This window comes from Nasonia vitripennis, chromosome 4 (assembly GCF_009193385.2).
Source record: "Nasonia vitripennis strain AsymCx chromosome 4, Nvit_psr_1.1, whole genome shotgun sequence".
Taxonomy (NCBI): Eukaryota; Metazoa; Arthropoda; class Insecta; order Hymenoptera; family Pteromalidae; genus Nasonia; species Nasonia vitripennis.
This window is the reverse complement of record NC_045760.1, coordinates 7,137,632-7,165,313: the sequence shown is the minus strand read 5'-3', so window position 1 is coordinate 7,165,313 and position 27,682 is coordinate 7,137,632. Positions and strand designations below refer to the sequence as shown.

Genomic DNA, 27,682 nt, shown 5'->3' with positions numbered 1-27,682 from the left:
CAAACAAACATCAAAAAGAAAGGAGGCATTTCGTGGAAATGGAAAACGTAAGTCCCGCTTCTGTGCGCTAATGACGAAGAAATCCGAGTTTGCCGCGGTATATAGTACACGCTGTAAGGAAGGCCACTCGCTGAATAAGAGTATATGGCAAAAGTGCGCGGCGCAATTCTATATAAGGCTCTCGAGCCAGCAGCGAGCCGAGCGAGGCAATATAGAGCTCCGACGGTCAAGGGGAAGGACAACGGTCAAAAGTCCCGGAGAAAAAGAGAGACGTACCACGAGCGCGAGACGCTTAACTTAAGCCGGCGCTAATGAGAGCGAAAAACGAGAAATAGAGAGAGTTAGAGCCTGAAGGAGAAGCCTGTTCTCTTTCTCTCTCCCTTTCTCTATATACCTATGACGAATGGAAGGCGCTTTTAGTCTTTGCCTCAAAGTCGTCGGCCGGCTACTTTTCCACTTTGAAAAGACTTCCGCCTGAGCTGCAGTAATTTGCTCGTCCGCTGCGCGTGTATACCAGCGACTTCGAATGACGGAGACTGTCAGGCGAAAAGTTACAACCTGCGAGAACTTCAATCCTTGCACGGTTGCTCTTGAACTAGCCGTTCCAGCTTTTTAATACCTTTTCGTTGGGGCGCTTTTCTTTCGACGACTCATTATTAACGAAGACCCAGTGGTATCAAAAGGAAAGCTTAGCGCTCTCTGAAACTTCGAAATCCATCAGTTAAAGACATTCAAATTACCGCTCTGTACCTTTTATATTTTACTACGCGGCAACAAAAATTATGAGTCGCGCTAAGCAATTACAGGTTTTACGCGCATACTTGAAATTTTAATAGCAGTACCATGAAATTGCGAAATGAATGTTAATCGTATGTGCCAATAAACACTTCGAGTGCAGCATTCGAAGAGATGATATCGTGGGTATTTTTAAAACAATCGGTCACGTCGCATATATAATTTCTATCATCCGTAAATTAAAAGACGTATTAAAGTAGATTAGCGAGAGTAAAAATCTGCCGCGCCTTAATTCTTCGCAGTGCTTCACTCACACTCTCACATGTACTGTACATGTACATGTACGCACACAGCGCCGTTCCAATCTCGAAAGTTAAGATAAAAGTATATTATTGCATTGGCGTCGAACATGATATGACAACTATACATAGGCGCTGATTCTGCGCATTTCCTCGGGTTTCGGAGAGCCATATGGCTTATAGTCGTGTTATAGTCACTTGTCGATGAGCTGATAAATTGACGCAATCACGCCGGATCGCCTTTGTACACACCTGCCTTTCGCTTTCGTGGCCAGACCGTAGGTGGTCGCTGCTATCGCGTACTTGTATCTAATGTACGATTGTATCTTTGTATGTGAAGACTATACACGATAATGTACGCTATAGTTTTATCAAAATGTTCGATTTTTTTTAAGAAAAAAGAGAAAGTAGATAACGTTAACTTCAGCGATCGTAATCAAGATTCGTGTGTCATCAGAAGGGGTTACCAAATTATATCTGCTTTTTTTTAAACATAGAGTTTATTTTAAACTACATCGTTCAATTATTTTTTTTTCTTATAAGTGAGCAAAAGGCACGAGTATAAATTCGTCAGTCTACAAAATTGTTTGAGCTGTTGAGATTCTTTCTTCGAGTTGAACCTTTGATTATTTCTGACCTTATTGTAGATAACTCATATTGGTTAGTTCTTTTCGAATGATCACTTTCTGTAGTCGGGTCCACGGCGTCCAAGAATTTTTTCTCGTTGAGCCAAAAGTTCTTCTTTGGTGATTTGTATCTGACATCTCTTTGCAAATCTATTGCATGCCATTTGTTTGACTGGACAACAATCGCTTACTGACACACACTAAAAGTAAAAAGAATAAATAATCATTTCTTAAATAATGGATGTTTTTATTACAGCTTGAAAATAATTTAAATCAGTCGAAATCAGCCTTAAAGAATTTTGGATCTTGAGTATTTAATTCACCTTGACCGATTTTCGTGATACGACTTAATTCAATCTGAATTAGCATATCACAGAAATCAAGTCTCAAGGCTTGAGATCCAAGTCTTATGTAAAGCATTAATTTTATACTATAAAAACCGTGCGAATATTTCGTGCAAATAATGCGACCTTCTCTAGTGTACTTTATAAAAGAACAAATGAATTCAACGAACTAAAACACATTTCCTCTCAGAAACCATTATTTGCCGTTCTAGAAAAAAAAAAACTATGCGTTGCGAGTGATCATTTGTGCTCTTATCAGTTTCTCATATCAGAGTACGACAGCGGTTAAATGTTAACAGTTAGATGGCATACTTACAGGATCACCATGTCGTCCGCACTTATTATCACTCGTGGCAGCTGAGATTAAAGTCGTTGCCAGTAAGACGACCAGAGCGAACAGTATAACCTTCGACATTTTGTATAATGTATTGCTTCTGTAAAAACAATATTTTTGTTAAAATTTTTTTTATTTATAAACAACACACACACTGACAATGAGTTTTACAACATATTTTAATTGTCTTAGTCAGACTACATTCTGTTACACAATCAAGACGATTTAAACGCTCTAAAGTCGTAAACAGGTGTGCTTATGTATGCGACCATGATTCATACGGCCAGTTCTTTCTTCAGTTAAGAAGAAGGACAGTTAACGCTCACAAAGCATCATTTCAAAATTGTATTACGCGTGTGAAGTAGGATTCAAAGTTTATTTATTCTAAAAAACTCGTATTTTTATAAATAAGCACTAGAGTGTTATTGTTATGGATCATTAGAAACGCGTTTAACTAATATTGCTCCATTTTAATCGGCACTTTTTCAATAGAAATCATATATTCAGCAGTTTTATATCCTCTTTATTTGATTAAATAACGATTAAACACTATAATTTTGATAATTATCTGTTTATGAATATTTAATTTAATGTGCATGATCTATACATTGATCAGCTCATTTTTTATATTTTTGATAGTATTTCTTTTCATTTATGTATAAAAAACTTACTTACTACTTTTTTGATAAGACACGTTAATTCACTTCTCAATCACGAGACACAAACTGCTCAACTGTTCGTATTCGACTGAGTCTGTTGAGTTGGGAGTTTCCTACTTATACGAGTAAGGCTTCCAATCCCGGGTTTTACGATCCATCATTTATGTCTACAATCTAACTGGTTTCTTTGTTGTTGTTATTAAATGTAGTACGATCTCGTTTCCCATGTGTAAGCGTTACGCACGATTTCAACGAATTTCTTTGTTTACGAATTAATTTCCGTAAATGATTAAAAAGCGGTGACATCAATAATACTGAGAATAGTTTTTTTTATGTTACGATCAGAAGAAACCAACGTGCGTACGTGACATTTATAATATTTGATCATTAACACTTTATCTTAATAGTGAAAATACTAATTAAGTGATATAAGTTAACACGTTTTTGGTGGTCATTTTTGTTTATTAACTTTAAAAGAAATTTTAATCACTAATGAATCATACACATATTTTAAAAAGAATGTCTCTATTTGAACCTGACAAAGATGGTTATGATAATTTATAAGCATCAACAATACCGGTTTGATAACTTTGATTAGAAAGGTCGGTACATGACTGAAGGTGGGAAAGGCCCGGGCCCAGTAGGTCGCTGATCTTTTCCAGGAATCTTAAGCCCATTGACTGGCACACATTTACCAGCATAACTAGAGCATTCTAAATCTCGACAACAGTCTTCATAAACTTGACACTGAAAATGAATAAATTAATAAGATATCAATACTTACTCGAAGTCACTTCCATAGAATATTTAATAATATTTGATTTACACTTACATATCCTAACCAAGGACTGCATGAATTTCTTGCTACAGCCAGGGTAGAAGTCAATATTATTGCAAAGAGTAAAACAAGTACTTTCGACATTTTAAAAATCTGCAAAAAATATAAAATTTAAAAGTTGAATACCATATTTATCTCAGTATTCAACGTTGTAAATACAAAAATTATGATTAAAAATTTTGATATTTATTTTTTATGAATGATCAAAACGATTCTGATCAGGGCGTTTCGTAACATTAGTAAAATTCTGATAAACATAAAATTTACTTCAGCCGTTACATGCACTGTATAATACGTGTGCAATCTGCAAATGAATGTGTCATTATCATAACTCGAAAAATACTTCTAAAATATATAGCATTTTTAATTTTCACGTCACCATACTTACGTTAGTAAGAAGAACTACTGTGTCTTTGGTATAGACGCTACCTCTTACTTATACTTTTCAGTGCTTTAAGAAAATACAAATGAGATATGCATGCAAGAAAAAGAGGGGATTCATTATTCAAGAGGATGTGTACAGTGTGGTCACCGAGTCATAAAACTAATAGCTGGATTTTTTTTCTGACATATTCAGGCTGTGAATGACTGTAAATTACTATACAATTAAATGTTATATATTGAGCAATTCGAAAAAGATAATCTGCAAACTATTTCTACAAACACATTCGTCTTATTCTAAGCATAGTAATTAGGAAAATATCAAAGTTACTCATATAGTATAATGACAACCTGTAGTTTGAATTTAAATACAGTTTTGTAAGCTATTCTCAAAATATCAAGAGATTCGATTGAATATTATAGTAAAATTATAAATAGGTTTGTTTTTTATAAAAAATGAACTAATAAAATTAATGAGCAATAGTTTTATTATATAATGCTAGTGTTAGTTAAATCGATTCAGAATCGATAAAGTTTACAAATTCAATATTTGTTTTATACAGCTACTTATATATTATTCATTGGAAGCGCCAGTAGTGCCGGCCGCGCCGGTTGCGCCAGTAGCACCAGTAGCACCGGCAGCAGTGGAAGCTTCAGTGACAGGGCTAGGAGTGGTAGTTTTAGGCTTGGTGCATCGTCCGGCCCATGGGTTGCAAATAAGTCCCGTACAACACTCAGTATTGGATGAACACTATAACGATAAATACACATTTTTTGTTTACACATGCTTACGACATTAATACTGTAAGTGTTAATTCTTCCATGAGAGAATAATTGCGATTATAAATCTCGAACATCAAATCAAGATCTTCCTCATATTTTCTAGTACAGTATACTAACATTTTTAATAGAAAATATACTACACATAGTATGGTACTTACGATACGGCCTCCTGGTTTACATACGGGTTCTTCCTGGGCGACGACAATACTAACAGCCACAAAGGCGATGCAAAGAAGTAGCACAAACTTCGACATTTTGTTTCTGCAAAAAAGTATTTTAAATTAATGTATCTTTTATTGTACTCGCTTGTAATATATGTAAGAGAATTATTTTAATTATAAGATTTTTATTCGTACATACTTTGAGTTGTTACACTAGCTACGGTTACAGTTGAACTGGTGGGTGTATTGCAACTTATAGCGTCAATAATCTCTGGTATCATTTATATACCAGCTTTTAGATAAACAAGCATCGCTTTACTTTTGCAGTAGGTGTTTGGTTTGTCGGTGGGGAAAAGCATTTCTTTTGATGATGTAAGTATCACCCTTATCTTTATATTTATTTATTTTACCTATTTTATCAGATTTAATGTGATTGCGACAGGTATCTAGTTTTATTAATGGTTCATGCTGTTATTATATCGATTAGTCGATTAGTACATAATTTTTCGCTTGTTTCGGGTGTGAAAATTCTCGATATCTTCGAAACATGTTTAGTAGTTAATTTTGATGTGGATAAGTCAATTCAATATGTAATTTAAATATTCGCTCTCTTAATACATCTTATAGACTAGAGTAGTTATAGTAATCATAATAGAGTCAAGCTACAGGTACTAATTGCCGGTGAGAGAATTGCTCGTTCTGTATTGGTTCCACCATGCTCCGAAAAGGTTCTAATCCCGACACTCGCCCTCTCAGCTCAAATGTATAGAGTATTAAATATAAACTAGAAGTATAAGTTATAAAGTGTCTTTATTTATTCGTCTTCGCCTTCATAATTATATCAAATTTCGCAATTTCAGTTTAACAAGTATAATTTTTGGGTTTTTTGTACAATGTGTCAATTACGACAACATTTTTTTCAACGGGTACTATGGTTAAAAATAAAAAATGCTTTCATTTAAAATATTCTATTTGAAAGAATTATTTGCTTTATTTTTATGAGTTAAAGTTGAATGAATTTTGAGAAATCGTTATCTTTGTTATTCACTGATCTGAGAGAGTGGATTCGTTCGTGGGAGTCGAATTGTTTTCCATTTAACACTTCATATTTTCAGCGCAGTTTAAACCGTCACAACATTTTAAATTTTCTGAGCACTAAATAAATAATAAGCATTCGTTAAGTTATTGTGAAATATAAAAACAGCTTTATGTATTTACTACTTTTGAACTTATTAAAAGATAAAATTACCTCTTCATCTTCAGCTTGTCACATCTTTTCTTGTTCCTTTACACATGTGTTATTTTCTGCATTGCATTTCATATCGTCACAACAGTCAGTATCATTTGCACACTATAAAAATACGTAAATCAATGTTTATAAAGAATGATTCTCATAAAACAACTTTATTTTAATTTTTTCTATCAACAACATTTACGTTTTCATTCTCGTCTCTACATCGTGGTTGACATACATGCCCATTTCGGGTGCATTCCATATCTTCGCAACATTGTTGATCATACAAACACTACAAAGGTAATTGTTTTTAAATAAAATAATCGTTACTCGTTATCATAATAAAAAATTCATCGTACTTACGAACTGTCCTTTGTCTCTGCAAACTTTGACACACTGTTGAGCTATTTGTGCACAAATCATTCCTCTGCAACAGTCTGTCGAATGAGTACACTAAAATGGATACAATTTTATTCGAAATATAAAATATTTTATTTGTGAAAGTCGAAAAAAATGAACTCTATATTATAGTGACTCACAGGTTCATATTCTTGGCAATCGTGTTTCTCACACATGTACGTGTTTATGTTGCATCTCAATCCCCAACAGCACTGTTGACTGACGAGACACTACAACCAATCATGCATTTGACCTTTATCCCTTAATAAATAGTGATTATAACATTTACTATTTACCCATTGATTTTCTTTGTGGCATGCAATTTTTTCACACGTGTTGTTTTCCTTATTACATTTCAGTTTGGAGCAGCATTCTCTATTTTTTTCACACTATAACATTATAGCATTAACTCTATTACTTACAGACTTAACAAACCTGTACATTAAAAAAGAGGGCTTACCGGCTCATTTTCTTTCTGACAAGATTTTTCACATTTATTCTCAGAGTTGCATGTTAGTTTCTTACAACAATCATCGTCTGCTTGACACTGTAAAATCGTAATTTCTTTAAGTCAGATAATCTGGCAGTTACCATTATAAAAGTTTACTTACATCTTGTCCCTTTTTTTGACAATCTTTTTTGTAACTCGCAGCAAACCAATCGTGCTCTTTTGTGCTTTTACTCCGAATCATCGTAAAAAGTAGAACAAAGCAAGCAGTCATTAAAAGCAGACGCATTTTGATACTAATTGTATAGTCTCTTTTGTTAATCGATGTATTTTGGCAAACGAACGCTTTCTCGATTACTGGTTGATTAACGAATACTTTAATATTTGCGACCCGCTCAGCAATAGAAAGTTTTTAAGCCAGCGATTCATTTCTCCTTCGTTTATATACTTATTTGCATCTGTGTTTTTTTAAGAACAATCGATACCAATATTGGTTTATGTATTTTAAGATCCGATGGTTATCTTTCCTGCTAATTGCAATATTTCACTGGTCTTACACGTATCTGGAACAATCCGTTAAAATACCAATAACAAGTAAATGTCATCATCAGATATGAGTTATTTTCTGTTTTTTAAGAAAAATGACAGCTATCACATCAGCAGTGGGCTAGTACATTCTACATTCGATTGGTTGAAAATTTAAGAGCCAAATCTTCCAAAATTGGCACTAAACCAGATCATTACGCTTGTAAACATAAAATTCATCGACATCCATACGCCAGCCGGCCTAAGCCAGACCCAACGGTGACCAGCAACACTCGAGGCGTCGAAGAAATTTTCCTGCCTTTAACGGAAGTATCCGTGCGGCGAGGATCGCGTCACGCTCGCGCGGGAGGTCGATGCATTCGGTACAAAAGCAATAATTGTTATCGCACGCGCGCGTAATATTCCAGGGGGCCTGGGTTCTCTCTCTCTCTCTCTCTCTCTCTCTCTCTCTCTCTCTCTCTCTCTCTCTCTCTCTCTCTCTCTCTCTCCCTCTCGCTCTCTCACTCTGTATGCCATCGGAACGAGTGCAGCGCGCCAGCATTGCACCTGCACGGACCGTGTAATACGCGTTCACGTAAAGCTGTCTGCGCCCAGTATCGTACGGTGCATGAAAACCGCTTCCGAAATTGATTCAATTGATATTTCCCGAGGGAGGCCGAAGTCACTTCGACGCCCGAAATATTACGCTCGCGACCACCCATCCGCCCGTCCCAATATTTTTGGCCGCCGCTGCTGCTGCTGCTCCGCGGTTCGTCAACCTCGGCGATGGCCACCGCGTTGCTGCTGCTACTGCCCCTGCTGCTGCACCTATACGTGTGCATACATACATACATATATAGCTGCAGAGATAGTCGAATTCGGAGCTAGGCAAAACCTTCGCTGTGGCCCGCGCAATATTTTCGGGGGGTGCGGGTGCGAGCCTTAATTAAGGCCTGCATCAATTACTGTCGATTTATCGACAGGTGCATTGTACAGTTGCAGTGAAAACGTCTCTGGGAGGACTTTTGCGCCGGCTTGGAGTACGATATTCTTGAATATCAGGAGACTGATTTAATTTATCATTTCGTGGTGGTTAATACACTTTTTCTAATTTCGGCTTGTGCAAATCGTTTGGAATCGAGCTTCGAATTTTGTCGTCGAAACAAACGTCGTTATACTTTAGTTATTCCACGACACGTGGAATCGTATGTTATCTTTAATTTCTAATTATCCACTGATAATGCGAATGAAATATATATAAAATGTTATTTTTACTCGCAGGAATAATTGCACGCCTTCAAAATTTATGACGCAAGACAAGACAGATTTTTGCTCGCACACTACATTGCCGAGTGTCCTGCTCTCTTCGAACTCTATCACAAGGGAGTCAATTTCCAGCTTTTTATCGCCCGAGGCTTTACCTTTTCTGTGAAAATGTCAGCTCTTATTTATCTCGTTGCATAATGACAGTCGACGAAAACAAAACTCTCGTCCCGAGAAAGAAAGATGAAACGAATAGGAAAGAACGCAAACGAATCAAAAGATTCGCGTAGTAAATCTCACATTTTATTGTAGCTTGTTATCGAGATTATCTCTAACGATCTTCGTGATGAGCTTATTCTTCGCTCGCAATAACAAGGTAGATTAAGCTGTAACTTCTGCGCTTTCGCTATATGTTTACCTAAAAATATTTACTATTTCGTACGATCGTGTTTTGCTCCTTCTTGTTAGCGCAAACGATAGCGAAAATCAGGTGATCAACGAGGTTCAGATAAATACATTAACAAATATTGTTGCGTCTCCTTGTAGATTAATAGCGCGACGGCGTTCGCGCCCTTTGGTTTCCGAAGCTGCGGCAACTTTCCTGCAATAACGGCCTGTTTCCTGATCACGCAATGCGCAGTGTGCCAAGCTTAATTCTGCGGTTCCTCTCTTGATCGATATGCATACGCGTTTTATTGCGACACGTCTGTAAAGCGTTTTATTGAAATATATGATACCGATTTTTTGGAATATCTTATTCAAACTGTAAACATTTCCTTATCTCTTTATATTTTTCCATTTGTTCACTTACAGGCCGATGAGTAACTGTGCTCGCTCACGTTGTTGTGAAACGTGCGTTTTATAAATAAAATGTTTACGTCATCGTTCTTGCGATCGCGAGTTTTTATTTGAAATACAAGCTTTTGTAAATATACAAGCACCGAAAAGTTTATAGCGTCCCAAATATTTGGCCGCAATCGGAGCGATCGAAGATAGTATAGTAGTATATAGCATTTATCTCGCGAAAAAATAATCTCGAGCAGCTTCCTCGCACACGCGTATCTCATGCCACTTCGATCTCGGCAACGGCTCTGTGCGATATACAATTCAATTACGTCGCCCCAAACGACGTAGCAAGCAAACTTCGGAAACTCGGAGAGCAACTTGGAGAGCCGAGAGCCAAGACGAAGTGTGCAGCGCATCTAACACCGCAAGCAATAACAGTATCTCGCCCATTCAATCTCCTCAAGAAAGAGCGAGTACACGACATCAGCAGCCGCATCCTCTCTTCGCCGTTATCCTCTCTCTCTCGCCCGGAGACAGGCGCTCATTCGCTCAAGTGATAAATCTCGCGCGGTTTTACCGTCGTCTCCTCCCCCGTCCGAATCTATTACCTCTTCTCAACTGCGCCTTCCCTTGGCTGCACAGTCGAGACTACAATACGGCAGCACACGCGACAGTGTGTAGCGTCTGCACTGCTTCTTCTAGCCGCTGCTCAAGTGCCGGAGCCGGACAATTTGATAATTGGATCTGCGGCGATGCCGTGATTTACCGTATACCGAGAGGGTCTGGTCTCCGCACAGCTGACCAGCCGAACACGACTTCGCGACTCGAGGGGGGCTCCGCCGCCGCAGCATGTGTGCGTGCACGACATCCGGCTTGTTCGCGAATTAGCTGAAACGCATCCTATGCCAATGCAGCCTGTGCAGCGCGAGTCTCCCGATGCATCGGCTGCATACGCACAGGGCGTTTCGAGTTATTCGGAGGAAAGGCCAAAGCTGGGCTGTATAGCGTGTTTAGATGGAATGAATTTTCACTCAGACACGCATTATTTCACGGAAAGATTTTTTGCGTTAGAGATCGAGCAATGGGAAGCTCGTTTAAAATTTTTAATTACACGGCCTTGCTTGTATGCACTCGGCTAACAAGCCGGAGAGAGATTCTCTCTCTCGGCCTGTAGTTTCCTGAAAAATATATAAGTAAGCTGCGCGATCCTAAGTAAATTAAGAGGCGACTAAACGCTAAAGTAAACTTTTTCCGCGCTCGCGCGAATTCTCATTAGCACGGAGAGCGAGCGAGAGCTCGGGGCTGCATAATAAAATTGAAAAAGCGCATTCGCCTTCTCAGAAGGAGTCGCTCGTGCGCTATGCCGGATTAAAATTAATTGCTCCTGAAACTGCGCGAAATATTTGCTCTAACGACTCGCTTAAAAAAAAAGAAGAAGAATTTTTCCCAACTTGCGCTATAAACAGCCTGCACTTTTATTTCACCTTGCTAATTAACGAAAAGCTCCGGCGTCGGCATCGTAAGACACACGAGAGAGTTGCTTTGGCAGCTCTCTGTGTGTCACAGAGCTACTCTCTTTCCCTGTGACAACTCAACTGAAGAACTTACGCGTGCAGCAAATCGTCGACGACGTTAATTAATTAAACGCGCGCAATGAAAGGGCGCGCGCGTCGAAGCTCGCTAAGCCGGCGCAGAAAATACATTAAAGTCCATTAATTTGAGAAAAGCTCGTCGAAGAGGCTCACGCGCGCGCGCGCGAGCTCGGCACGCGTCAATTAAAGTCTTTATGTTGGCGCCGGGGCAATCAAAAGAAGCGCGCGAGAGGTTTAACACTCGCGCGCCTCCCCGCGACATTAGCTTCTCGCGCGTTCACGCCAAGGGGGATCGCGTATACATACGCGCGGCATAGAAATAAAAAGGGGCGCCGGAAGATCGCGCGCGCTCGGCTTTCTGTCCCTCAAGTTGAATCGAATCCGCATACCGCTGCGACGAAGGAGGCGACGAATCGTAAAATAAAACGTGCCGCGTGCATTGACTCTTATCTTTAGCGCGTAAAGTGCCGAGGCTCGGGGTGTGTGCTTCGAGCTTCTTCTTTCTTTTTTATCTCGAGGTCTGATGCGACGACTCGGGCAGTCCACGTCTTTGATGCTCTGCGAGTGAAGAGCGGGTGCTTTCGTTCAGCTGACCGTAAAAGCGAGTTTAATGATAAAAAATTGTACGAGGGTGCGGGTTTCGTTCAGAACTTGGGAGGTCATTGTGTGAGCGTGCACGTATAAAATAGAATGAAATAAATGAAAAAAGATGAGTTTCAATTAATAGATATTCTTGCAAAAAAGACCTCGAAATGCCCGAACAAGCCAGTGATTCTTCGAAGTTTTTGAATTGAAACTGCGTGCGGAAGTTGTTTACTTTAATGTTGAACGTTGTTAGCGTTACGCTCGTTATTCCGAGTATAGCGCGATGTATCTCATTCTAAAATGTTTTTTCCTTATAGTAACCGCAGAGCCATTCGCATGTGTAGGTGGGGGAAAAAAAAAGACGGCACACGAAGTCACCAGATACGCACCCGGCTAAAGAATACGAAATGCGTATTCCTGGAATAAAAAATATTTGATACAGCACAAAGGAGGTGCAAATGCGCGTCGTTAAATTTCCCATGCGCTAGGAACGAAAGTACAGCTGCTGCTGTCGCTTTATTGTCGGCGCGCGCTTCTTGCCATCCACTACGAAGTCACTAAAAAAGGAAGGACACAACTACTCTCTACGACTACGCGCGCGGCATTGTGTAACAAGGTTTCCCGTTATACGAAGCCATTTGCTTTCGCGCTTCACCTTCCGCGAATATGAAAGCGCGAAAACAAATCTCCCTGCTGCAGTAGTTTGCGGAAAATTATTCCGTTGGAAATTCGATTGCCGTATATAGTCCTGCTCTCGCGCGCGCGGCTGATGAAAACGAGAAATAAAAGTGAATATAAATAACGGGAGAGAGAGAAGCCGTTGAAACAATGAACTTATCACGCTGCAGCGAGAGAAGAGAGCATCAGAGCGAGAATAAGGCGAGGCGCGAGAACGTAAAGTTTCGCTTTACTTGCATTATTTTCGCGCTCCCGCAAGCAAGCAACTTTCGCGGGCGATGTGTTTTCGAGTTACCGCGGCCGGCTTCTTTATGTCGGGGCTGTTTTAAAGCCTACCCGGGCTTTTGCGCTTTTCTTTTACTGTAAATTGGCGCTGCATTTCTTTCTCTTCTACAGCGCAAGCTCCACCGCACATAACCGTTCCTCTTTCTATTTGTCGGAGTAGTCTACCCTCTCTATTTTATCTCGCTGCCTGCTTTATCCCGACTTATCTCGCCCAGCCCGATGCACTACTGTTAAACATCGAGGGTACATTGAAGTACGAGAAGCATCACGTTCCGCGCGCTGGTTTTTTATACGGTCTTCACGGCGACGATTCGACTCAGCAGACGCAAACGACGAGAGCCACTCTTCTCCCCGGGAGTTTTAAAAAGCTTCGCGACGACAGTATCAGCAGTAATGTTTAGCGACGATAAAAGAAGATTCGAAGTTGCAGGACAAAGTGCCGTTGTCGAGCGAAGAAATAAACTTAAGAACCCGCCGCGTCCTAAAACGCGGTTACATCCCTTACACCCCGCGCTGAAAGCTTCTCTTTTTACTGTCTTACGCAAGCGCTTACGCGCACGAGCCGTTCGTTGCGAATCCGAAGAAGCTGCAAAGACAAATAAACCAATTTTCAGAGAATAATCCCACAGAGAAAAGTCACGCCTCGTGATTTATAATCGCGAGCCTTCCCAAACGCCCTCGGTTTGAAAGGCTTTTTCAGACCCCTTCCCGAAAAAAGTGTTCGTTATAGGCCAGTCGTTTTTAAGCGGCTCGGCATCCGGCGTACCGCCCTTATAGCGAGGGAGAAGGTAAGTAAGAGGCGCAGGCCATTTCCTAGCAATTTCCTGAGGCTGTTTTTCAAGCGAACTTTCGAGCCTTGGTCAGACTCGCGCCCCGTAAAATATTTACTAAGTACAGCCGCTCGAGGCAGGATGCAGGAGACACTCGCGCGCGCGTTATAAATGGTTGCTTCGAAAATATGCCCTCGTTGTGCGGCTGCAGATGCGACCACTCCAGGATATTGAACGACGACGCCAGGCGATTCTCGCCCCCCCCCCCTCCCCCGCCCCAGGCTCCCTTAGTCCGAGTAGGTTCTTAACTTGAAGCTTTAATGCCTCTGTTGAAATTGTGGAACGATAATTTTAACGATGGATTTAATTATTTCGATCTTTGTCTTTGGGGTAATTGTGCGCGTTTTCTGCATCACCTCGGCACACCTGGTGCAGGTGTATCACTGGTTGCGCTTTTCAGGTGGTGGCTCGCTGGCTTTGTGATCGTCAAAAATGTATTACAAACTATCTAGGTCCCACGAGTAAACTAAACGCCCGTGTATGACGCATAAACCATTCGAACGTCGACGCAATAATAGACCTGCAAATTGTCATTATCATGGTGCACGTCAAAAAGGGAGATCAACTATGTAACGTCCTAGAGTCCAGCTGGAATAATGCATAGCAATGTACTTGATGAACCTAATAATCCCGCGCTTAACTTCGTAATCAAGTCCTAATTATTTAATAATCATCAGCCGCTTAAACGATCAACTGTGCTGCAATAAATGGAGCAGTTGACCTTTCGTTTTATAAAGCTCGGCTCAATTTTGCCGCGCTCGCGCCAAGCGGGGAGGGGCGATCGTCGCGTTAAAATTCGAAATATAAATCTATTTTCAGCGACCGATAGCAGATTATTAAAATCAAATTGGTCGGAAGTATCAAAAGGATAATTTTCTCCGGCGGTCAATGTTTTACCGCTCATATCTCGCTGCTGTGCGCGAACTCGCGGACAAAACTTTGGCGGCCCATTAGCCGCGCCTCTAATGACATCTCTCGAGGGAAGTTCGAACCGAGCCTGGCTCGCGCAAGCGCTTATACTTATTACGGCTCGCGATGCGAGTGCGACGAGGATGGACGTATGTGCGAGGTCGATAAGTGGGGTTTCTGCTAAGAGTTATTTCGTATTGATAGACGTCTAATAACGGGGGATCGTTTCTCGACGTATTGGTCGTACTGTATTGCACAGGTATGATGGGGTAAAAGTATAACGGAACGTATTTTGATAAATGGAAATTTTTAAAAACAGGGATCGGATTTCGCTCTCTTCTTGCGTGCCTCGAAGGTTGTGTGAATTCAGGGGCAGCCTATATTCTGCGGCAGTCATTGGCCTTTATTTTTTTTCAATTTTTTATAAAAAATAAAAATCTAAAAGTTAGTCAATTATTGAATGATATACACACTGATAAATAAAAAAAGTTGTACGCGTTTATAAACATTCAAAGAATATTTCTAAGCGATCTACCATTTTACCCAACAAATACGCTTCGGTTTGTACACAAACAACATATTTGCAACGACCTGTAAGTCAAAATAATGCTATTTGTATCCGTGTGTCTCTCATCATCGCAGACGCGTGTCCACCAGCGGCAAAAATGCCAGCTCTCCTCCACAAAACTCTTCCGAAAAAAGAGATCTCATTCCCGCGACGCGAATTCCATCAGTCGCAACAAGTACGTAATAATCAGCGGGTCGCACACATACATATTGACGGAAACCTTCAATTCCCTTTGCCCAAGTACAGCTCGAACTTTTCCAATCGGGCAAATATTAAAATGCGCATCGCAGTACGCAACAGCAGCAGCAGTCGAGCTTACACGCGCGGCGTGTATTCTCTCTCTTCGGTGTTTCTCGTTCTCGTTAAAATAAGCTCGTAAAATAAAGTCATATTAAAAGATCAAAACAGCCCCGGCCTCGCACTGCAACAGGAGAAAAACACGCCGCGCAGAAATGGTCGCTATGTGTGTGCAGGCGAAATACCGGGAACCACGAGAGAAAGGAGAGAGAGAGAGAGAGAGAGAGGGGCGACGAGAGGGACGAGCTGCCGATGCGCTCGCTACTCGTTTATCCAATCGATCGAGCTGAAAATTTCCAACCCTTGATTAAGATCGCAAGGGCACTTGAGTTTTCAATCAAAAAAGAACCCGCGCTACCTCCGCCCCCTTCTCACTCGTCGGGGCTACAATCGTGGGCGCGAGCGCGGCGGAGACTCGCCGTTGCTGCTTTTATTTTTTTATCCATCGTCCGGTTCTTCGGCCGTGTGCAGGCTCGCCATTGGTTTTTTTCGCGTGTTCGCTCCTAGGGCGCATTCGCGTTGTGTCTGTGATATGCGCCCGTGCTGCTGCTGCTGTCCTGACAACATTAAATCCAATTTCCCAGACGTTCTCCGCAGCCCAGCTCTCTCTCTCTCTCTCTCTCTCGCTCTCTCTCTCTCTCTCTCTCTCTCTCTCTCGCTCTTTATTTCGACTGCCTCAATGCTTTTCAGATCCGCAGCGGCGGCTCTTCTTTTTTTCCGCCGGCCGCTCTCTGCTCTTTTTCCGCGTGCGTTATGAATACAATTCCGCCTTGTGTGCGCGATGGATTCGCGAGCTTGCGAGCTTGCAATTATATGACTCTTCTCCGCGAAGCGCATTCCAGGCCGCGGACGAACGCAGCTAAGCATTGCGGCATGTAATATGTGAATAAATTTTTGTTCGAGTGTTTGATTATTAAGGGCTCTGCGCTGATGCTGTTATTCTTTCCCGCGCGGCTTCGGTTATTTCATCGGCGAGGAAAAAAAAAAGAAATCTCTGCATATTGTGGGTATAAGTTGATACGACAGCTAAAAATGAAATTCTCTCTCGGGCGTTCGTTTGCAAATCAAAGAAACATTCCGAACGATGTAACCTATTCATCGAAGCTCTTTCGAACGAATAAAAACATATAATACTTTCAAACACCCCCCCCCCCCCTTAATATCATCGAACGCTGTATGCCAGGAAACAATGAAACCTGTACATAGCTTTGATTAAATTTGATTAAATTAAATTTCAATTAAACTTGTATGCTTTCGTTGAAAAATAGAATATTGCGCTCGTCATAGGGCTCGACCTCTCTCTCTCCCCGCGATCGATATGATTCTCCATCACAGATTATGCGGGCCAACAAACTCGTCGATTATACATCCGTAATGATCAATAAACAAGAATCTCTGATCACCAGCACGTGACGGCCGTGCCTGATGTACAGCCAGAAAAGTACACGCAACATCCATCGATTCGCCGAGCGTTACATACCGACAGCCTCCGGCGACACGCATTGCAACCAACCTTGCGTTGCGCCAATTTTTCGCGCACGCCGCTCGCACACACACACCCACACACGCACGCGATTTCTCGCTCACGCGCGTAAACAAATGCACACGGGGCGCGCGTCGATAATACGGCAACGATGACCATGGGTGGAGAGAGAGAGAGAGAGAGAGAGAGACAGAGAGAGAGAGAGAGAGAGAGAGAGAGAGAGAGAGAGAGAGAGAGAGCGCAAGCGGCTGATTGGGGTGTGCTGCAGGGGTATGCACCTCTCTATGCAGTTTAATTTATGTTGCATCAGCAGCATGGCCAGTATCGCATTGGCAACAGTCGCATGCACGCTTTTGTCGAGAGCTCGCGCCATATCCTCGCTTATTTTTTCGCGCTACGTAGGCAGAAATCGAAGCGCGCCTTTCCAGCGATCGTCACGTTCTTGTACACGTTCGCGGAACTTGGCCCCCGACGCAGAGCCGACGCAAGAATAGACGAATGGCCGAGCCGGACACGTGCGTGTGGGGGTGTACATGCGTGTGCTGCACTCGCTGTATGCATGCGTGTGTTGCAAGCTGGGCCGCCGCCGCCACCGCCGCCATGTTGCTAAATGGAGGCGCTGCAGCTCCCGCGGATGTTTGCAGCTGCGCTGCGACGCCGAAGGTAATGGACTCATCTCGACGTTTTTGATTTTTCTGTTCATAGTCTTGTTATACCTACCCCCTTTGTGATTATCTCGTACATTCGCGAACGAATACATTATCGAATATTCATCGTTTACACACGTTCAATTTCACTCGAGCGAGTCACCGCGCTCCGAAACTCTCGTTAAAACGTTTGCTCGGCTCTGTTGAAACAACTTCCTCGAACACGTCCGACTTTCTTGCGTCTCGGCCGTAAGACAAACGTAACCCGAGAAGATCCCCGTGGGGTGGAAAAAAAAGTTCATCGAGGACAGGATGGAAGCTCCGTCGGCGTCGTCGCGACGACTTCTGCTCCTCCGATAAACGATCGGTCAATATTTGAATACGGAACATTGGCCTGGCGCAGCTCTTGCTTTTTGCTCTTCTCTCTGGCTTCCTTCCAGCAGTGAGCGCTGTCGTCGCACCCACTTTTCGCCGTCTACCACCTAAGGGAAATCTGTCGTCGTGACGCGGAAGGGGAAAGTTAGCCCGTAAGTGTCGGGGCAAATAGCTCCGCGAGATATTTGCGGAGGATTCGTTCGTTCGCTCTACCTCTCGGTCTTTGACGGCAAATGATTAATGATCCTTGCTATCCGATCCGTTAACGTGTTCGGACTCTTATATCTGTATGGACTTTCTTAATTCTCGAGGCAAACATTGATTGATTAATTTTATTCGCGATTAACTTAATTTTATTTTATAACAATATAACATCGAATTATCGAGTATTATGAGAGTCGGAGAATCCAGTTCAGCATAATTATAAGAAATGTATTACTGAAAAATCGATTTACAATAACATGACAATAAGTCATCTCGTATTACATATATTTACAGTGAAACTCACCGCTTGTATGTAATACGTCCGTATATACCGCGAGTCACCCTTGAAATTGAAAGTGCATTATGTTTTTGCTGCCATCGATCCTTCGCGCTTTTTACGCTCAGTCTGTACGTCAAAAGTTCGTCGAGCCCGCAAAAAAGCGTCTCTGTATACCGTAAGCTTCCGCGTCATATGCCGCTCTTCTTATTGTTCTATTTGAACAACTCACATCCGTCGAAATTTTTTCCGCGCGTCCATATTCTGGGACACTACGCCACCGCGTGGGTCAGAGGTTATAACGAAAGGATGACCAGAAGTTTAATCTGACACAAAAAACAACGCGCGGCCTGTGAATATTAAATAGCCCTCGACCTCTTGTGTGAGAACCCGCCGGAAGATTCATCTCTCGCGCCTTCGTCACGGCTTCCGGGATGACCGCGCGCTCCGACACCGCGCGTACATCGAGGCGCAAAAAAAGGCTTGGGTACAGTTTGGCCCTGCCGTAACCGTTATTTCTAATCGTGTACGGTTAAGTCTAAACGAGGTCACCTGAGATGCACGTGTCGGGCTGTACAGTCGTGTACACACCTCGATATGCTGACTTGCGCTTTATCATTGTGAAGCAAAAGTATCCCGACGATCGCCCCAGCCGTGTACTCTCGGGATAAAAATTTTAATCCACGTCCCGAACAAACGTTTCCAAGCGCATCGGCACGCATAGCGAGCAGGAGGGTGTCTGTGAAGCCACTCTTCGCGCGAGCGTTCGGCGTTAGTTTTCGCACGGAAAAATAAATCGTCCCGCGGGCTCAGCGGGCTTCGAATTGTCGGTCGAGAAAGCGAGCCTCCACACGTGCCGATGGACAGTATTTTCCCGGGGAAGCACCAGAGCGCTCTCGCGCAGGAGGAAATAGAAGCTATTGGCTGATAAATGGAGCTGTCCTACGTTGATAGATACCGCGAACCTTACAGCTCTAATTCTTCACCGGACGTCTATTTCGATTTTTTTTTTCTGTTTCGCGTTTTAATCTCGAGCGCTCGAGAAGACTCTCGGAAAAGCAATGGAAAAGTTCAAAGGGTTCGCTTTCAGTGTTATATTCATTATTTGAAGATGCGACGCAGAATTTTATATTTGAATAATTATGGAAACGAGAGCGCTTTTGGATCTCTAAAATTGTGATGGAAGAAATTTACAACTTTGTAAATTTATTTTATTTCATTAGATATTATAGTTCCTTTCTTTAAAAACTGATGGGCTTTATTGTGAAGCATTTAATTGATAATCGGTTGCCTGGTACAAGAATTCAAGAACGCGAATTAGAAACGCGAGTTATTTAATAACCTATAAACGCTTCAAACTGTTGGTGCTCAGCAGGCGGCAAAATTTAAATTTTACTAATGACAATAAGGAGTGTGTGAAGCGCACTTAGATTTTCTAGTATCGTAAATCAAAGGACGCTACTCTTGTTTTATGTTGGATCATTCAAATAACATGCTCGTGAATAAATTCAATAAAATTTTATTGCTAAAAATAGAAAAATAACAAATATACAGTTCATTATGCTACAAGTCGATTTTTATTTTTATAATACCTCATATCTATGAGTATTATAAAATGTTTGTATCACAATATTTGTCGATATGGTAGTGTTTGGAAAATTCAGTGATGTACAATTTTCCGAGTTTCGAATTCTGTGAATACTATGACTAGACTCCACATTCCTGTCCCGCCGAATATTGGCTAGCTAATTATAACAGACTACTTACAAGGTAAGCTACTTGGTATTACTTTATGTGACAGTTGCTTGTAAATTAACTATCGCGACCGATTTCCTGTGCACATTAAGGATTGGTTTTGCCCTTAGCGTAGGGATTCTTCCTTTGGGTGTCGAGGTAGTAGGTGCCGGTGTACGGCAGGTAAGGCTTAGCTCCTCCCATCAAGCCAACTACGTCCTCGCACTTGCCCTTGAGGTAGCTCGAGTAATTCTTGCACTTCATGCCGTAGAATCCAGAGTCCGTGGTGATGGACTCGGCGAAGTACTCGTAGGATCGAGCGTGGGAACAGGCACCTCCAAGATCGATCAAGCAGCCTATTTGCCTCTTGCCTCCGTTGGGATAGAAGTCAGCCTTACCAATGGCTGACAGATAACCAAGAAGGCCGGCGTTGGTGTGAATGATCTCCACGTGCGTAGCATCTTCCATCGAAATTCGAGTGCCTGGTCCGGCTAAACTGAATAGAGGAAGAGCAGGGTCCAAACCTGAAAAAGTATGTCACATGTTTAATGCTTATTCGATAATTTGACTTTGGTGAGATTTTTTAAATCTATTACTTACCGACAACGTAGTTAACTTTGCTTTTGGCGTAGTATCCAGCTAAACCCATCACGTGAGCTCCAAGTGAGTGTCCAGTCAGAGTGACTGTTTTTAGATTTACACCTTGGTCTGCTAGGAAGTCGATCATCTTAGCCACGTGTTTTCCAACATCTAGAACGTGAGTAGCAGCCCAACCGTAAGGTCTGATGGTAATCTTACTCCAGTCGACAACAATAACGTTGTAGTCATCTTGTTTCAAGTACGCTAGAAGAAGAAAGAAAATTTTATTATATTATTGATCAAAAAGTGGCTGTAGGTTCCAGTGATGAGAAAATTAATCTTACCATCTCTAATTAATGTACAAGCTTTGCTATTTCCAGAATTTATCCAACCGTGAGTGATAAATTTAGTTTCACGTGTAGGATCGAAGTTGAGTCGCTCCAATGTCTTGACATCATCTATGTAAATAGGTGCATGCAAATCTTTCGTAAACAACTCGAACTTAACGTTCGTATTCATAGATACAAACAAGGAATCGCGCGTAGCTGGCATATCAAGGGTAGCTTGAACAAGTCGTCCTTCATCGTCTAAAAACCATAATCCTTCTGTTGAGTTGAATAGTTTTCTGTCGTCTTCTGTTACCATAGAGTGGAATCTCTGGAACTTAGAAGCAGGTGGCATGGCAAAGGCTGAAAACAGAAAGTTTAAATACATTATTATTTAAAATTATACATATTAGTCGTTGTTAAAAAAGGATTTTGGCAAAGTGTGGTGCAAGAGTTTTTCACAGTATCACTAAAAATCGGTCCTTAAACTTTTGTCACAAAGTGTTAATGAACACGTACCATTGCTTGCCAAGACGAGTAAGAGACTAGCCAGTACGTGGACCCTCATGTTGTTGCTGAAATTCTGCCTGCTCTGAATGACTTACTTGCGTTTATAAAGCTACTGATTTTTGGATGCAGTGTAATGATAAAATGATAAGATAAGATGTCAATCATTGATAGAAACTTGCGCCTGCGGGAAGCCGTAAAAGGATAAAATCGATTTAAGTTTGTTTATTAATATAAGTTTTATATTATTTATGATTAACAATTAGTATCTATGAAAAATGTAAAAAATTATTACATTTTTATAGGAATTGTTTTGCTAAATTGAAAAATGCCAGTTTGCATATCATAAATAAAAATTTCTCAACAATAATAATCAATGAAACAAGATTATGAATATAATATATAATCAAAAGTCCATTCTGCCATTTTTTAGCAGACGAGTTTAATAATCTTGACATTTATCGAAATTGGTTTAAATACATACAATATTTATATCTTGTCGCTTTGCAATATTCAGTTACATGTATTCATTTGCATTAAATTTTTAAAGAAGAATTCTTCTGAAACGTTTTTGCAATTAAGTCCTGCAAATTTTTTGAAATGACGTTATTACAAATTCTAAATATGGGTGTTATAAATTTAAAAATGCTTTCTTTTTAATTGAATAAGTAATTATATTTTAAAATAATGGTTTTCAAAGAAGAACATATATATTTTTAGTATATTTTGAGCTTATAAAGCGGTATCATAATTTAATGTAGACGCATTCATCGAAGCCTAATGTATGATATATAACGTATCAATTGCAAATGATACTGATCTTACTATGAACATTCTAATTGAAACTATTTCAAGTACTCTTTATAATACAGTTTATCAGTTTATTGATAAGATAGTAAAGCACATTATGGGCATTGTCTTAAGTTATATTGTGGAACAACGCAGTTGCAAAACATATGTCTGATCAATTAAACGATGGGCGCCCCATTCCATAAGGAGAATCGCTGTTTGTTTGGAGATAGTAAATTCCTTCTTTTATTGGAGTTCGCTCTAAACCTCCCATAGTTACTAAGTCTCCATCACAATTTGCATCCATTAAAGATTTCCAATCAGAACATCTTCTAGCATAAAATGCATCTGGGGAGATGATTGATTCGGCGAAGAAACGGTAAGATCGTGAATGAGAGCATTTGTGTTTGTCACATCCAGGTTGCACTGTACCGCGATTAGGATAAAAGTCATAGTGGCCTATTTGATCTTTTAATCCACACTCTTGGGTATCCGTATGTATAACTTCAACCTGCTTTGCGTGTTCCTTTGACAGCCTTTCTCCTGGACTTTTGTTTTCAAAGTACGGTCCTGCAGGGTCTAAACCTACGATATACAATCACCGGTTGTAATTTATAATTACTTAAAAATCTTTTCAGTTTTGGAGTCATGAATCTATTTATACTAACCTACAATGCGATCCACTTTATTTTTTAGGTTGTAACTGGCTATGCCAGCTAAGTGAGCACCTAGTGAATGACCAATTATTGTAGTAGTGCTCAAATCCATTCCATAATTTTCGAGAAATTGAATCATTTGTGTGATGTATCTTGCTACATCTTTTAGTTTTTTTACAACTGCTGGATAAGTTTCTGGAATAATATGGTTTACTCCCCAGTGTTGTGCTCTATTCCAGTCAACAACAATGATATTGAAATCACCACTTTTCAAAAAAGCTAGAACAGTGATTTTATAGCTGTTTCATTTGTAAACATTTATTGAAAACTCAACTTGAATAGCGGTACTCACCATCTCTTGGAATAACGCATGAATTCGACTTATCACTACTTCCAAATCCATGTATTATGAATTTTGTTGGTTTTGTAACATCAAAATTTCCAGAAATTAATCTGCTTTCTTCGTTAATAAATATTTTATATGGGTATGGATACTCGAGTTTATATAATAAAAACTTAACGTCATCCTCCTTCACTGCATATGTTACATTTCTATCCAATGCGCCATCGTTTTCAGAAATGATATAATTCTAAAACAATTGTTCTATTATTACAAAAGATTATAAAAAAGATTCATTTAGATAAATAACGAAACATCAGTTAGCAGTGAAAAATTTGAAAAATTTAGAAGACATAAGGTACTCGACGTATAAAAAATTTAAAAGAAGTATCTTGTACATAACCTAAATCCATTTATACTATACTTACATTTTCGTGAGATCCCCACGCGCAAGCCACCATTCCATCAGGCGTTCCATTGATGGTTTTTAGAATTAACAACAAATTAAAAACAATTTTATAATATAAAGATCTCATGATCATAGTTTCTTCGTTTAATCTATCAAACTAATTCTGCTTTATTTAGTAACGGACAATATATAATCATTCATGTATCACCGCTATTGAATGCGAAGTGATAAGATAAAATACCGGGATTCACGATTGAGGAAATGTAAGGTTATTGGTAAAATTTTCAAAGATCAATATATTATTATTATTTATTCATACATGCAACAATGTCACTAATCAGCTACATTCATTTTATTATGCAAACTTTAACAAATAACTTAACTAAAATATATGTACATTTATTAAGCCTACCACGCTTTTTTAAAAAGACATTCATCATGGGCCTGGATAACCCTTAGCGAAGGGAGATTCTTTATTAGTTTCAATAAAATATACGCCCGGTAAAATAGCATTTCTGTTCAATCCACCCATCAAACCAATTTCACCGTTACAATTTTCCTTTTCGATAACTTTTGAGTTCATACAGCGTCTTCCATAAAAATTATTGACACGCTGGATGGATTCGATGTAATACTCATAAACACGGGAATGAGAACAGGAATTCCTGGTACAGCCTGGTTGCTTTTCGCCACCGTTGACATAAAAATCATAATGCCCTAATACAGCTGCTGCCCCGCAATGACCCCCGTTAGTATGAATAATTTCTACATGTACAGCATCCCTGTCTGAGATTCGCTCGCTTGGTTCTTTGTTTTTGAATTGTGGTTCCGCTGGGTCTAAGCCTAGTTGGCAAAGAATTGATTTAAAACCACTGTCATTATAATGTTGATAAAACATGGGTTTGCGGAAAATATATTACCTATAACGTGATTAACTTTGGTTTTAGCATGAAAGCTGGCAATTCCAACAACATGAGCTCCAAGAGAGTGACCAATTAGAGCTGTGGTATTAGGATTCATGCCGTGTTCCTCCAAAAAGTTAATCATTTCTGACACGAAAACTCCAACTTCTTTCACTTGCTTTATAACTTTTAGATAATTTGGTATTGAACCTCCTCCGAACTGATATACATACCAATCGATAATAATAATGTTGTAATCATCAGCACTAAGAAAGGCTACAATGAAAATAAATTTGAGTTTCCTGATCGATATTGATCGATGAAACGTATAAAGACTAGTTTGATATCTTAATGTACCATCTTTAGGACCGGTGCAGGCTCTATCCGTCCCTCTGCCATTGAATCCATGAGTAATAATTCGCGTGGGTAGGTTGGCTTCGAAACCACTGTTTTTCAAACTGCTTTCGTCCCTAAAAATAATTTGCACACCATTTGGATGTTCCCGTGTGTACAATCGAAATTCAACGGTCGATTCGATGGATGTATCGTTTGTCTTTTTGAAAAATAGGTCTGTCAACTGTTGTTCGTCATCAATGGGAGTATCCTGCAATCGATAGTATATTGGCTAATAAATTCAAGAGTTGATGAACAAAAAGTGTATTATTAATCGAACATCTTCACTAACGTTATCGTAGTAGCCCAGTGCACACGAGATACCAGAATCAGTAGCGGGATGGCCAGAGCAAATGAGTACTTGTAGAATCACTAGAACCGCAGCGAACGATCGCATTATTGTAGCAAAGTACATCGAGTCTCGAAAACATTGAACAAATACTCATGGCTGCCTATATCATCCTGTATTTATACGAGTGCCCAACGAATCTGATCTTCGTGTATCGAATATCATTTTTGATTATAATGATTCTCACGTGATATCGTTAGCCATGATCCAATCACCATCGCCGAAATTCAATTACCGATCTTAGGTGACGAAATAACAAATACAAGCTTACGAAACCCAATCTACGACGTGACACCCACTTGAAATCGAACATCGAGTTTATTTTACAAAAAATATAAGCTTTATTGAAAATTGTATTTACATTCTTAATATTTACAATACTAAGAAGACTTTTTGAGTATTGATGTCAGGCATATTCCATATACAATATACGAAACAATAATAAAGCTAGTGTCATGTGAAAGCAGCATAGCATATACGTGTCCAGTGTCCACAGTTAAACTAATCACTTCGAATCAGTATACGTCGTTTATATTCCCAAGGCGTAGGGTGAATAGGCGCGCGTCTCAAGGTAATAAATTCCTCCGCGCGCACTGAGTTTCCTCATACTTCCGCCCATGATGGCCACGTCTCCGTCGCAGGAGCCGTCACTGACAGCGTTGATGTCGGAGCATCTGCGCCCGAAGAATCCATTATTGCCGTCGTCGATGGACTCGGTGTAGAGCTCGTAGACGCGCGAGTGCGAGCACCTATTACTGCTGCAGCCCGGCTGTTTGCGTCCGCCGTTGGGGTAGAAGTCGTAGTGGCCGATCTGATAAGTCATCCCGCAGTTGTCGGAGTTGGTGTGTATCACCTCGACCGTCGTGGCGTCGTCTGGAGAGAGACGCTCCGTCGGGTGTCGGGAATCGAACGAGCCCGGCAGCGCTGGGTCCAGTCCTGCAACATTTTCGCAATCGATTAATCGTTTCACTGCCCCGATGGAATAATAAACTCAATCAATGGCGGTATTAATTTTTAAACCAAAGTTCAGTAGCGAACTGATGAAACAACAACTATAAAATCTATTCATTCGAATCGTACGAGATATTATATTCGTTCAGCGGTCATATCTGCAGTACGGATCGCAGTAGTACGCCCGCTGATAAACTCGTCCGAACTCGAGCGAATGCGTATAGTTGGCCGAAAAGTTTACGGCCGCGTATAATTTAGCGCCGAGATAGAAATAAAACATAAAAACGAATTGCTCGACGCATATAACGCACCTACGATGTAATTAACTTTACTCCTCGCCTGATAACCGGCTATCCCCATTACGTGAGCGCCGAGGGAATGTCCAATCAGAGTCGTGGTTTCTAGGTTCATTCCGTGATTTTCGAGAAAATTGATCATCTCGGCTACGTAACTACCGACTTCTCCGACGTAGCCGCTGACCGTCCAATAGTCCAGCGGTATAGTCGACCAAATCGATTGCATTGGCCACCAGTCGACAACGATCACGTTGTAATCTCCGTTCCTTAAAAAGGCTGTAAGCGAATTCCACTTGTAATCCACTATCTCCTCAACGAGGCTCCAACATGAGCTATGTGTACCAGGAAAAAGAATTATTGAGTTTACCATTTCTCGGCATCGTGCACGATTCGGAGTCCCTCGAACTCACGTATCCGTGGGTGATGAATTTCGTGGGTCGATTAGGATCAAAGCTGCTCTTCCCCAAGGTCTTGTTGGCTCCGAGGTAAAGTTCCTGTCCTCGCGGATGCTCTTTGGTATACAAATGGAAGGAGACGTAGCCAGCGGCCGATCGAACCACCCCCTGATGTGTCATGTTGTAGATCTTGTTTGCCAAGCGCTGATTTCGCGGCGATACTTCATTCTGCAAACAATAACCAAGACGATTAAACCATGGATGCGGTGACAACAATAACAATCAAGGACGTACTCTGCCCAACGCGCAAGAGAAGGCCGAGAACTGCTCCTGGCATCTCGAGCACGTCATTCGCAGCGCGAAGAAAAAAACAATGACCGCGGGAAGTCTCATGCCGATAGCCGGGAGCTTGTACACTTCTTCGTAGAACCTTATATGCTCGTATATATACCGCAACTATTGAGACGATTTTTTTTATCTCCGACGCTTCGGCGATAAGATAATAAATAAT

The 27,682-nt window shown here is 40.8% G+C and overlaps 5 protein-coding genes and 1 non-coding gene across 10 annotated transcripts in view; 1 reads left to right on the top strand and 5 right to left on the bottom strand.

Moving 5' to 3' along the window:
• LOC100678558 overlaps positions 1 to 27,682 on the top strand; it is a 223,353-nt gene that overhangs the window by 31,117 nt on the left and 164,554 nt on the right. The gene's annotated exons all lie outside the window — the stretch shown is intronic.
• Positions 1,516 to 5,603, bottom strand: LOC107981028. Its single transcript, XR_004344926.1, has 7 exons — positions 5,360 to 5,603; positions 5,158 to 5,260; positions 4,224 to 4,967; positions 3,830 to 3,928; positions 3,014 to 3,744; positions 2,321 to 2,438; positions 1,516 to 1,860 (listed from the first exon to the last, which is right to left on the bottom strand). It is a non-coding gene; the product is annotated as an uncharacterized LOC107981028 (transcript).
• Positions 20,049 to 21,773, bottom strand: LOC100118843 (lipase-like protein). The gene is made up of 4 exons (NM_001170897.1): positions 21,704 to 21,773; positions 21,203 to 21,547; positions 20,880 to 21,122; positions 20,049 to 20,803 (listed from the first exon to the last, which is right to left on the bottom strand). Exons 1-4 carry the CDS (start codon positions 21,750 to 21,752, stop codon positions 20,388 to 20,390), a joined length of 1,053 nt encoding a protein of 350 aa, NP_001164368.1. The 5' UTR covers positions 21,753 to 21,773; the 3' UTR covers positions 20,049 to 20,387.
• On the bottom strand, positions 22,345 to 24,080 carry LOC100328538 (lipase-like protein). The gene is made up of 4 exons (NM_001170898.1): positions 23,905 to 24,080; positions 23,489 to 23,726; positions 23,149 to 23,415; positions 22,345 to 23,065 (listed from the first exon to the last, which is right to left on the bottom strand). The coding sequence occupies exons 1-4, from the start codon at positions 24,016 to 24,018 to the stop codon at positions 22,656 to 22,658; spliced, it is 1,029 nt and encodes a 342-aa protein (NP_001164369.1). The 5' UTR covers positions 24,019 to 24,080; the 3' UTR covers positions 22,345 to 22,655.
• Positions 24,226 to 25,695, bottom strand: LOC107981025 (pancreatic triacylglycerol lipase-like). Its single transcript, XM_016984904.2, has 4 exons — positions 25,473 to 25,695; positions 25,145 to 25,391; positions 24,806 to 25,063; positions 24,226 to 24,728 (listed from the first exon to the last, which is right to left on the bottom strand). The coding sequence occupies exons 1-4, from the start codon at positions 25,593 to 25,595 to the stop codon at positions 24,322 to 24,324; spliced, it is 1,035 nt and encodes a 344-aa protein (XP_016840393.1). The 5' UTR covers positions 25,596 to 25,695; the 3' UTR covers positions 24,226 to 24,321.
• On the bottom strand, positions 25,850 to 27,586 carry LOC100118879 (phospholipase A1-like). Its single transcript, XM_003426094.2, has 4 exons — positions 27,466 to 27,586; positions 27,144 to 27,399; positions 26,792 to 27,052; positions 25,850 to 26,465 (listed from the first exon to the last, which is right to left on the bottom strand). Exons 1-4 carry the CDS (start codon positions 27,562 to 27,564, stop codon positions 26,059 to 26,061), a joined length of 1,023 nt encoding a protein of 340 aa, XP_003426142.1. The 5' UTR covers positions 27,565 to 27,586; the 3' UTR covers positions 25,850 to 26,058.